The sequence below is a fragment of the Acinonyx jubatus genome, unplaced genomic scaffold (genome assembly GCF_027475565.1).
Source record: "Acinonyx jubatus isolate Ajub_Pintada_27869175 unplaced genomic scaffold, VMU_Ajub_asm_v1.0 scaffold_20, whole genome shotgun sequence".
In the NCBI taxonomy this organism is placed as follows: Eukaryota; Metazoa; Chordata; class Mammalia; order Carnivora; family Felidae; genus Acinonyx; species Acinonyx jubatus.
The window spans coordinates 478,605-491,059 of NW_026463939.1; the positions used below are offsets into that span (position 1 = coordinate 478,605).

At 52.7% G+C, this 12,455-nt stretch overlaps 1 protein-coding gene across 4 annotated transcripts in view; it reads right to left on the bottom strand.

The window, feature by feature from the left end:
* Nucleotides 1-11,255, bottom strand: part of AHRR (aryl hydrocarbon receptor repressor) — a 92,242-nt gene extending 80,987 nt beyond the window's left edge. For 2 of the 4 annotated variants that reach the window (XM_053213913.1, XM_053213911.1), the window contains exon 1: nucleotides 1,436-1,528. Coding sequence is in view for 1 of the 4 variants with exons in the window: in XM_053213910.1 (XP_053069885.1) it covers nucleotides 1,436-1,596 (161 nt within the window). In the remaining 3 variants the exon portion in view is untranslated. Of the gene's footprint in view, nucleotides 1-1,435; nucleotides 1,597-9,877 lie in introns of those variants that run through there. The other 2 variants (XM_053213912.1, XM_053213910.1) reach the window with 2 other exon arrangements.
* Nucleotides 11,256-12,455: the final 1,200 nt, after the last annotated feature.

Genomic DNA, 12,455 nt, shown 5'->3' on the forward strand with positions numbered 1-12,455 from the left:
CCCCTCCCCATGCAGTGGTGCCCCATCACCCCTGTCTGGGTGTGTGTCCCCAGCCATCTTTCCACAGGCACGCAGTGCTGCTGAACTGCACCAGGAGGTCTGAGTCCAAACTCCAGCAGTTACCAGCAAAGTCCTCATCATAAAGGAGGTGAGTGCCAGCCACAGGCCGCTGCAGGGCCGCTGGTGACGACACAGCCTCCCATGCCGGGCTGCTCTGCCTGCTAGCCCCCCACCAGGAGTGGAGACAGCCTGCACATCAGCACAGGGTCTCCTCTTAGTGGTGGGTGCTAAGAGCGCCACCATGACAGGGCTCCCATCCGGGAGCCTGCAGAAGCCAGACATGATCCCTAATGGCGGATGTTGGGTGGAGGCTGTCCAGGCTTAGGGGCCGGCCTCTACCAGAGGCTGTCTGAAGACTGCCCTCAGTGAGTCAGGCTGCTGACCAGGCCAAGAAAAGGCCGGGTACACAACTGTCAAGGATCCAGAGCTTGGGGACAGATGTCCCAGGCACGCACTTAAGCACCCCCTTTTGCATCAAGCCCCTCAAGGACTAGCTAGCTGGTCAAACAGAGGCCACGTGTAAGTAGGGGCTTCCCCCCACCCCCCATGAGATACCTGGGGCAGCCAAAGCTGAAGGCCCACTGGGCAATTCCAAAGGGGGAAGATGCCTCCAGCCCCAGCCCCTGGACACAGAGGAGGGAGGACCCAAGAACAGAGCTGCCCAAGGCCTCTGACCTCCGACCCTGACCCGTCACCTGCCCCTGAGGGTGGCCCCTTGCCCAACTGGAGTCACAGTGGGAACAACAGGGTCGGGAGGTCCCTGATGGTCTGTGCTGGGCCCACAGTCCGGGATTTTTGACCACTCGAATTACGACTTTTGGGGAAAAAACCTTTCTTGGTGCCGCTAACCGAAACCGAGCGAATTCCTGGAACACGGGCCCTTCCGCTCTTCCCAAGTGTGAGCACCAAGGCTGGTGCTCCCGCCCGGAAGGAGGGCGTCAAGCTGCGCCGCCCCAGCTCCAAGGACCCCCACCTCCGGCCTCCTCCACTCGCGGCCTTGGGGAGGGTTGGGGGGGGGGCAGGTCGCCGCCCTGGGGAGGGCGGGGGGGGGGGGGCGGCAGGGCGAAGCCCCCTGCCAGCATCTGCCCAAAAGAGCTACTGAAAGAAACTGGACCGAGAGCAAAGGGCAATTAGCCCCCCACCCGGCCCCAAGGCGGTGGGTCACAGGCAGGAGCTTCGATCCAAAGCTTGCGGGGGCGGGGGGACCGAGGGGCCACGAGCAGGGGCAGAGGGTCGGCTTCCCTCAAACGTCCCGTTTCCATTTTCGGTTAAGAAGTGGCCGGTCGGACCCCACGGCCCACGGCGGCGAGGATGGGGCGGCAGGAGGGCAGAGCGGGGCCAGCGGGGCCAGCGGGGCGCGCCCCTGCGCACTTACCCGGGCCGGGAGCTCTGGTGGCGCGGCTGCCGGCGCTCGCATCTCGGGGACCCGCAGCGGCCGCGGCTGCGGAAGGACTGCCCCACCCCGGCACGCGAGCCGCCCCGCCCCGCCCCGCGGCCCAGCCGACCCGGGAGGCGGTAGGGGGCGCGCGCGCGCATCGCGTCCCCGAGGTCTGTCCAGGACTCCGTCCGCTCAGGGGTGCCCTGTGCCCTTCGAGGCCCCTGTGCTCCCCGCGGGAGCCCCAGACTCTACTCACCGCCCCCAGTCACGCGTCCCCACCCACCTGCTCCCTCGGAGGCAGAGCCGGCACCTGCGCTGCAAAGAAGGGGGGCCCAGGCTCCCCTCCCCTGTCCCCCCCCCCCTCTCCTGCGGCCTCGGTCCTGCGGTAATGGCGAAGAATCAAAAGGACTAAAAAGTTTTATGAACTGTAGGGGCGCCTGGGCGGCTCGGTGGGGCAAGTGTGGGACTCCGGATTTCAGCTCAGGTCACCATCCCAAAGCTGGGGCGTTTGAGCCGGGCATGGACTCCACGCTGATTGGATTCTCTCCCTCTCTCTCTCGCTCTTAAAATCAATAAGCATTTTTTTTAAGTTTTACAAACTATAAAATATTAACATAATACGTTCGCCCTGAACTTTCCAGGAACGAACGGCCAGGTAGTTTGCGGTTGTCCCAGTCCAGAACCCACCAGGCTGGGGCCCTGCTCAGCTCACCCGCACTCTGCAGGCGCGTATCCCCCCTCCCCCTCCTCCCTGGGCCAAGGCGGCGGGCGGCTCCTTTTCCACCCTGAAGGTCTGTGGCCCCCTCCCCTGCTCCACCAGGCGTCCTGACTTTGCACCACCCCCACACCCCCCAGGAGCCCGGCCTCACATCCTGTGGTCTCTGCCCAGCGTCTGAGGGGACACCAGAGACCCCAGCGCGCTCCAACGCCACTGTCCTCACCTGGCCCCATCCCAAGTCTAGTCCCTGGGTGGTCTCCAGGACCCACCCCTCACCCCAGCCCCACCGGGCTTCGCCACACCTAGTCCAGCCCCACAGCTGCAGCCAAAGGTATTTCTCTAGGCCCCACCAGGCTCTGAGCAAAATCCCAACTCCCCACAGGCTCCCAAAGTCCTTCCCTTTGTAGACTCACTGCTGTGCTCTGAATGTGAGCCTCAGAACCCGTGCCTTCGCTGTCCCCTCGCAGAAATGCTCTTCTCCAGATACCCGCAGGGGAGCAGCCTGTTCCTGTGCCCTCAGAAGACCCACTCCATACCAAGGCCACCACTGTCCGTCTGCTCTCCCCGCTTCTTTCCTGGTGCACACCTGAAATTACCGCGGGTGACAGGTAAACTTGCAGCTCTATTGCGATATATGGTATTTCTAAGTAGCTAAACGCAGTAGTTGCACTTTGATCCAACATTTGTAACGTGCATTGTGCACAGAGAAAAACTGAGGTTACAGGTGAACTGTAATTTTCTTTTAATTTCTACGATTCCTGAACATTTTTGCAGGAAGCATGTAGTACTTTTTTTTTTTTTTTTTTTTTGGTTGTTGTTCAATAAGTACGCATGTGTATGATTTCCGGGGAGGGGGAAGGGCACATCTTGGCAGAAGTCAGGTGGGTCCAGGCTAATTGCGGGACCCTCTCCAGTTTGGACCTTTGTAGTAAGAGCTGGCACTCCCCCACCTGGGAAGACAGCAGCTCCACACCCCCGGGGCTCCCTTTTAGCCTCGCTGTTCCCACACCATGAGGAACACCTCACTGCCACTTCCCAGGACGGGACCAGCACTGGTGATGCTGCACAGCCCCCGGTGCAGAGGAAAACCAGTGTCCAGCTCCCCCTCCTCCCCGGAGACTGCCCTTGGTGGGCATAAGCCACCCACTCCCAAGCAGTCCACACTTGTGAAGAGCCCACAGCAAAGACCATTCAGGCTCTGCCAATCACCTGGCCTGCATCATCGGCCTTCCGCCATCGGCCTTCACAGGTGCTATTCCCTCTGCTGCGAGGCTCTTCCCAGCTCGTCCTGGCCTGGCCTCACTTCCCTCAGTGCCAAGTTACCTCTAGAGGCAGAAGCCACCCCTGTGTCCCTCACCACCTGGCATTGGGATTTGGGGGAAGGTGCAGGAACTCTCATCCACCTTGTACCTGGCTGCAGCCCCAGAGCTGAGAACCACCCACTATGGGGACAGAAAAGAGGACGGGGGAGGGGAGAAGAGGGCCAATTTACCACAGTTTATGTCCTGACATATTTACTGTAATTTATTTCCTTTCTTGTACAGCCTCTCCCCACTCCCAACCCCCCCAGCCCTAACTGAACATGACTCATTTGCTTGGTTTTCTTTGAAGCAACTGTCCCCCACATCCTTCAGCAGCTCTGAAAATGCGCCTTCCGCAGAGTCCGCGAGTCGGATCACACTCCACGTGGGCAGCTCCGCCATCACCCCTCATCCTGGCTCCCTTCGACTTGTCCTCATGCCAGTTATTTCCCAAACTCCAGCCCTTCCTCTTGGTCTGTTCACTCAGCTTCCTGGAACGTGTCTTCTAGGAGTGTCCTAGTTAAAGGAACGTGGGAGGAAAAGGTCTTGAAAACTTTGTCTTTATAGCAAGTAGCAGAATTCAAAGTGGACACAACCTTCCCTTGTGCTATCCCTGCCGCGCGGCCAGTCCCTTCAAGTCTCAGGGTCACCTGTCCTCCTCTGAGACAGTAAGGGTCTCCTTTTCCCTGGGCTCTGATGCTCTTAAGCATGGCCTTGTCCATCTGGAGTGTCCTTCCAAAGTAGCCCTACCTCTTTAAGTTCTGGAAAATGGACCCATTTTTGTTTTGAAATTTTCTTCCCTGGTTGTTTTTTTTTTTTTCCTGTTCTTCAGCCTTTTCCCTTCCAGATAGTCTATTTTTAACCTCTAAGATTTCTCATTTTGTTTTCTTTCTTATAGAATTTCAGTAAAACCTTGGATTGCAAGTAACTTATTCTGTAAGTGTTCTGCAAGAAGGACAAACATATCTAGTAAGTTTTAACTTGATAAACGAACAAGTCTTCAGATACGAGTAGTACGTGACACCGAACGTCACATCACAGCCAATTGTTCCCTCTCTTTCTCAACGGGATTGAGGATGCCTGTCTCCCATGTGCAGTCTCAGGCCGCAGTGTTCGGCAGAAATCAGTGATTTTTCAGAAAATTGGAAGGTGCCCACAACCGGCACTGGTGTATTTTTGTCACTTCAAAGCACCCGTGGACAGTCCTTTGCTTTTCCAGACAAGAGTGAGCCTAGGGATGCTTTGCTTCATTCTAGGTCAGGCCGCCTGCAGACATGGACCCTCTCCTCTGCTGCCTCATTGCCAGTTCCATTACATGCAGTCTATGACAGGAGGTTATTAATGCTGTAGTCAACATCTGTGTGAACGTACACAGTGGCCCCAAGCAGGGAAAGGCTGAAAAGAAAGGTGGTGGGAGATGATTACAGTGGAAGAAGGAAATCGAGACGTACGAACGAGGTATGTGATTGGCTGAAACTGCAAGATTTTATAAGAAGTCTACAGTGACCATTTGCACGACACTAAAGAAGAAAGAACAAATAAGGGAGCCAAATGCAGCAAAAGGAGTTACGAGAACATCGAAGCCACGGCCACATGTTCTGGAAGATGTAGAAAAGTTGCTTCTGGTTTGGGTAAATGAGAAGCGACCAGCAGGTGACACTGTGAACGAGAACTTTATCTGCGAGAAGGCAAAGGCCTTGTACACCGACCTCGTAAGTAAACTGCCAGGTACGTCAACAGAAAACGAAGGCAGCTTCAAAGCAAGCAGGGGATGGTTTGATAACTTTAAGAGAAGTGGCATCCATAGTGTTGTGGGGCACAGAGAGGTTACGAGTTCAGATGCTAAGGCAGCGGAGGTGTTTGCTACCGAGTTCCAGAAGCTCATGGCTTCTGAGTGTTACCTGCCGGAGCAAGTTTTTAACTGTGATGCGACGGGGCTGTTTTGGAAAGAGATACCAAAGAGGTATTACAGAAGAAGACAATGCAGTGCCCGGTCACAGGCCCGTGAAAGACCGTCTCACCCTCTTGTTTTGTGCTAGTGCAAGTGGGGATTTCAAAGTCAAGCCCCGCTCGTGTATCATTCCGAGAATCTACGAGCCTTCAGGAAATGCAAGGTGCAGAAGAGCCAGTTAAATGTCATGTGTGGGTCCAACAGCAAGGCTTGGGACACACGTATCTTGCTCACTGAGTGGATCAACGAGGTCTTTGGTCCGGCAGTGAAGAAATACCTTTTAGAAAAGAATCTACCTGGGAATGCAAGCTGGTACAGCCACTCTGGAAAACAGTAAGTATGGAGGTCCCTCAAAAAACTAAAAATAGAACTACCCTATGACCCAGCAATTGCACTACTAGGCATTTATGCACGGGATACAGGTGTGCTGTTTTGAAGGGACACATGCACCCCTGTGTTTATAGCAGCACTATCGACAATAGCCAAAGTATGGAAAGAGCCCAAATGTCCATCGATGGATGAATGGATAAAGAAGATGTGGTATATATACACAGTGGAGTACTGCTTGGCAATCAAAAAGAATGAAATCTTGGGGCGCCTGGGTGGCTCAGTCGGTTGAGCGTCCGACTTTGGCTCAGGTCATGACCTTGCAGTTCGTGAGTTCGAGCCCCACATTGGGCTCTGTGCTGACAGCTCAGAGCCTGGAGCCTGCTTCGGATTCTGTGCCTCCCTCTCTCACTACCCCTCCCCCACTCTCTCTTGCTCTCTTTCAAAAATAAATAAACGTTAAAAAATTAAAAAAAAAAAGAATGAATCTTGCCATTTGCAACCACGTGGATGGAACTGGAGGGTATTAGGCTAAGTGAAATTAATCAGAGAAAGACAAAAATCATATGACTTCCCTCATATGAGGACTTTAAGAGAAAAAACAGATGAACATAAGAGAAGGGAAACAAAAATAATATAAAAACAGGGAGGGGGACAAAACATAAAAGACTCTAAATATGGAGAACAAACAGGGTTACTGGAGGGGTCGTGGGGGGGGATGGTGTAAATGGGTAAGGGGCACTAAGGAATCTACTCCTCAAATCATTGTTGCACTATATGCTAACTAATTTGGATGTAAATTTTAAAAAATAAAAAATAAAATTAAAAAAAAAAAGAAAAGAATCGATCACCCAAAGCCTTGCTGGTTATGGGTAATGCCGCAGCTTAGCCTCCAGGCTTTGAGGACAACTTACTGGAGGAATTTGAGTTCATTAAGGTCAAATTCCTTCCTCCCAACACCACTCCAGTCCTCCAGCCCATGGATCAGCAAGTCATTTCAAACTTTAAAAGGCTTTACACCAAAGCACTATTCAGCGATGCTTCATGTGACTGAAGGAACAAACCTCACTGTCCGAGAGTTTTGGAAAAACCATTTCCACACTGTGAACTGCCTCGAGATCATCAATAAAGCCTGGGATGGGGGCACTGAGAGAACCCTCAGTTCTGCTTGGAGAAACCCGTGGCCTGGGTGCATTCTTGGACCTGACTTAGAGGGGCTTGCTCATGAACAGCAGCCGCCAGTTGTCGATGAAACTGTGTCCTTGGGGAAGACCAGGGGACTGGAGGTGAATGAGGACGACATTCAGGAACTGGCGGAGGCGCATGGCCAGGAGCCGACCACCAACGAACTGATGAATCTGCATCGCGAGCAAGAGCGAGAGGTTATGGGGGAGATCTCGTATGCAGGGGAGGAGGAGAAAAAGGTCGAGGAATCCCTCGCTTCAAATGAGACCAAGGAGATGTGTAAAATGCGGGAAACAGTGCAAAATTTTGTAGAAAAGCACCACGCGAACAAGGCTGTAGCAGTGCGAGCAATGAATGTTTAACCACAATGCAATGTCACATTTCCGCGAAATCCTCAAAAGGAGGCAGAAGCAAGTGTCATTGGATAGGTTCCTTGTTAAAGGTGCACAAAAAGAAAAGGATTCCACTGAGCCAACAGATAGGGATTCCATTAGTGAGAGTGGAAGTAGTCCTCCCAATAACCCTCCTCTCTCGTTTCCTTCACACCAGCCATGAAGATTTTCAAAGGTAAGTGTTAGTTTACTTTTCTATTTTGTATTTTTTTTTATTATTTTGTATATTACAGTATTGTGATCATTTTTATATGAATGCTTTGGGGTTGTGGAGCAAATCATCTGAGTTTCCATTATTTCTCACGAGGAAATTTGCTTTGATATACAAGTGTTTTGGATTACAAGCATGTTTCCAGAACGAGTTATGTTTGCAAACCAAGCTTATAGTTCTTTTTTAAATGGATGCAGTATCTTTGGTCTTCTCTCAGATACTGGCTGTAAATTGGGTTCTAAGATGTTTCTTCTGATTCCTGAGTTGCTTCTTTTACAAATGTCAAGTGAACTTTCTTTGCTTCCTACAAGAGTGAGGCTCTGCCCTAATTAGACATGTTCTCAAGTGGTGAGTTTCTCTGACTTCCTGCCCTGGGACAGAGGGGCTTGCCCTGCAGGAAGCCTTCCCTTGTCCCCCTGCCTACGCCCCACTCCCCTTCACTGGCACTGCCCTCCTGTACCATCCTGCACTCTGTAGGAACGAGGAGCTTCTCCCTGGAACGTGGGGCCAGGAGTCTCCTGCACCATCAGACCCTGAAGCTTTGTTTCCCTCTCTGGCTCTTTGTATTGTTTGAAGGCAATTTCAAGAGGAACTTTGCTATCTCAAAACCCTCTGAATTGTGAGCAGAAATGATCCTTTTTTAAACAAGGTGAAGCCCAGTCTGGCTGGCCTATAGTGTCATCTGGTGGGAAGGATGGACAGGGTCAGATGTGCCCTCCGCACTCCCCATGTCCATGCATGAAAGAGCATGGTCTAGGGTGCCCTCTGTCCAAACTGAAGCCTAACCACCACTTATCATGTGACCTTGGCCAAATTATGGGCCCCCTCTGTCTCCAATTTTTATCAATGAAGAGATAAATATAGACAAATGGAAGAATAGAGTACAGAGAAATTAACCCTCATATACATGGTCAATGAGGTTTGACAAGGGTGCAAAGACCATTAAATGGGGAAGGACAGTCTTGCCAGCAAATGGTGGTAAGGAAAATGGATAGGCACATGCAAAAAAAAAAAAAAAAAAAAAAGACCCTTACCTAACTCCATACATCTATTTCAAAATCAATCTAAGATTTGAAATAAGCGAGAAAACATTTAGAAGAAAACAGGAGAAAAGCCTCATGACACTGACATTTCTCCAAAGACAAATGAACAGCCAATAGCACATGAAAAGATGCTCCACATCACTGATCACTAGGGAAATGAAAGTGGAAACCAAGAGGGGATGTCACCTCACACCCATTAGGGTGACTATTAGCAAAAATTAACAACTCTTGGCGAGGACGTGGAGAAATGAGAACCTTGTGCACTACTGGGAAGAATGTGAAAACGGGTAGCTGCTATAAAAAATGGTATGGAATTTCCTCAGACAAGTCCACACAGAATTACCATGTAATCTACCATTCTGGGTACATAACCAGACGTCTGATGAAGAACTGAAAGCAGTGACCTTAAGAGAGAGTTGTGTACCAATGTTCATAATTCAACCACCAAAACGTGGAAACAAGCCTGTCCATCAACACATGAATGGGTGCGCAAAATGTGGGGTTTCCATTCCATTTCCATTAATAACACTAGAATATTATTCAGCCTAGAAAGGGAATTCTGACACCTATGATGTGGATGACCCTCGGAGTTATGATGCTCAGTTAAACAAGCCAAGCACAAAAAGCCAAATACTGCCACTGAGATGAGGTCCCAAGAGGAGTCAAATCCATAGATGTGGAGTAACATGGTGGGTGCCAGGGCTGGGAGTTAGGGTTTAATGGGGACAAAGTTTCAGTTTGGAAAGAGGAGAAGTTCTGGAGACGGATGGGAGTGATGGCTGCACAGCACTGTGAATGTACTTAATGCCACTGAACTGTACTCTTAAAACTGTAAAAATGTAAGTTTTGTTGCTATAAATATCTTAACACATATACACACAAGAGGGAAGAATCCCCAGCTTTACCCATTTACCCACCAGGTACGTATGGTCCAGCTTTAGAGGCAGACACCTGGAGCCTCTACTCTAGTGGGCGTCAGACACTGGCCAATCACATACACGCACTTACACACACCTACTCACATGTGCAACCGTGAGTAATGCTATGGAGAAGCTGTGAACCCCAGGTTACTCCTGGGCCCACCTGTCGGGTGATGTGAGGGTGAGGGATGAGGGGGGCCCACGCTACCCAGCAGGACAGACCCCCTGCCTGGGGGACCTGAGGGGTTCAGGTGACAGGAGGATCCACGGGGACTGCTCAGCAACACAGGAGGGAGGGCGCATCTGCTCGCCTGCAGCCCCTCCCCTCCCCAGGAGGGGCCTCAATCCTCACCCACCCTGCGGAGGCCCTCCTCTGTCCCCAGACCCCCACCTGCTTTCCTCCTCGACCAGGCTCCTCTGGACTGACACAAGTGGCTCTCCCAGTTGGCTAGGTTAACTTTAGTGTGACCATAGCCATGGCCACAAGTCAGGCCTTTCTGACCATTCCGGGATTATTTTCTTCACAAAGAGCCCAAGGCTAAAGCTGGCTGAGAATCCGGTGTCTCCAGCAGGTTCTTCGTCTTCCTGTAAGTCAAGTCAAGAGCTGGGTCATCAACACACCATTCAAATGGCAAGAGAGGGAGTATGTGAGAGTAGGTGATCAAGGGCCCAGGGAAGGGGGAACGGGGGAGTGCAGGCTGGGGACAGGGAATAAGGGATGGGAGGTGAGGGAGGAGGGCACATGGGGACAGAGGACAAGTGATCAGGTATTGCGGGCGGCTGTGACAGCTGACCTGGCCTCACGGAGGCCGTCTGCCCCAGGGGAGCTCTGCCTGCCCATCCCAAACACCCATATCTAAGTGGACCCAGGGCACAGCTTAAGCAAAGTAGTAAGTGAAAAGCTGCCTAAGTCTTTGTTCACAACTTTCCAGGACAGGTGTTGCTGCCCTCAGACCTTAAGCCCCACTCACTCCAGTTTCTCTGCTGCTTCTGTTAATTCTGTGCTGGCGTGTCCTTGGGCACGCGATGGGTCATGCTGTGGACGAGGCATCCAGGGCAGGCGTCTCTGCCTGGCGTGACTGCACTGCCCCCGTGTGGCCGAATGACGGCTCTCGGAGCTGGGTTTGGCTCCCGGCGCAGGGAACCATGTGGATGCAGCGCATCGAAGGGAGTTTCCGCACACCCTGATGGGGCGGCCTGGGCAGGGCTGGGGCCCTCAGGACCATCTGCTCCCTTCAAGTAGCCTGGACTCCCCAGCAGACCCTCCGGCCCCTTAAGCCCCACTGCCTCTAGGCCTTCTGGAAACACAGCCACATACCCACCACCACCCCCAACGCACCAAAGCCTTGACTGGCCACCCAAGGCCCCGGTGACCACCACCTCCCAAACTGCCCACTCCTCAATGTGCCTCCGCTGACCAAACCCTTGCCTCCCACTGGGAGGGCTGGGGCCACATCTGTTTCTGTACCACACACCTGACTGAGTCCATCGGGCCAAACACCCGAGAGCATCTATAGCACACACCTGAGAGCGTCTGTACCGCAGACGAGTGCTTCTGTACCACGCACCTGAATTTACCTGTATCGCACCTGAGTACACCTGCGCCAAACGCGATATCCGCACCATACCTGAGTAGCACACACCTGTGCATCTGTACCATGCACTGTTTGTCTTCCCCACACTATTTGCATCAGCGCAACAGCCCTTCCTTGCACCGATGGAAGAGGAGACTCTTACCCATCCTCAATGAGACCTTTTCTTTGTAAAATTCTGCAATTTTTCTTTGTACAATTTCTTTCCCTTCCCTGAATCGGGGGTACAGAACTCATGACACATTTACAGTTCCCTCTGTGGCTGAGAACAGAGTGAGAGAACAGGCCTCTCGGGGTCTGCTGTCTGGCCTCTGTGAAGCTTAAATACCACCTGTGTACTGGGGGCAGGTGCCTCACCAAGGCCAGATCGAGGGGGGTCCAGGTGCAGGGAAGGGGGTGACGTGGGTGGACGGGCAAAGCTAACATGTGGAGCACAGGGGCTCCCATGTGCACAGGACAGAGCACAGTGAGGCTGAGAGACAGCCACACAGGCCGCCCTCACTCCAAGCCTGGGGTCTTTGAAGGCCTGGGGCAAGGAAGAAATAAGGCACGTCTTGGGACCATGGTGTGGGGAGGGGAGGCAGGCAGGCAGGCAGCAGAGGTTACCCCGTGGCTGGGGAGTGAGGGCATAGGGTTTATTAGCTGGGAGACACGGAGTCCAAGATGTCTACGAGAACCCAGAGAGAGAACACCTGGATGTGTGGGCCATGGGTCTGAAAGCCTCTTGGAGTCAGGAGTTTAGGGTCAGAGGACTGAGCTGACTGAAACAGAACCTGGGGTCGTGTGCTGGTGCTGCACCATGAGCATGTTGATGTCCGGAGAGGCACCCAACATGGAAAGTGGTAGAAATCCCAAAGACCCTGCTACCCACCCTGAGCTCACAAGGCCAGTCTATGAGCCCCAGAGATTCTTTAGCCCAACCCCACATATTGTGGTCAGTGGTGTTCTGACCTCTGCAATCTGGTGCCACAGAAAAACCCAAAGAGGGCCCCCTCTCAACCAACACGAGCCCCCAACATACCCCTGTGGGACACCAACTTCTGATGTCCCAGACCCATTTATAAATCACTACTGCCCATCTGAATGTCTTCACAACCCCCACCCCAAATTCTGGCTTGGGGCAGCACACTTAGAGGGAAGGGGCAGAAAGCAGGCTCCGAGGACTCTGAAAGGCGCAGGATGAGGGCCCCCCCGGGAATGGCCGTGTGCCGACAGCCGGTGACGTGGGCGACCATCCCAGCTGTCTGCACCCCGCTTTCATGTTCAAAAACCCCAGTTAACAGATCCTCGCAGGGCAGGACTGAATCACTGTAAGTTGACAGAAACCCACACGCTTCCAGACCAAATTTGGATTTCTATGTCCAAAGAAGTTTTATG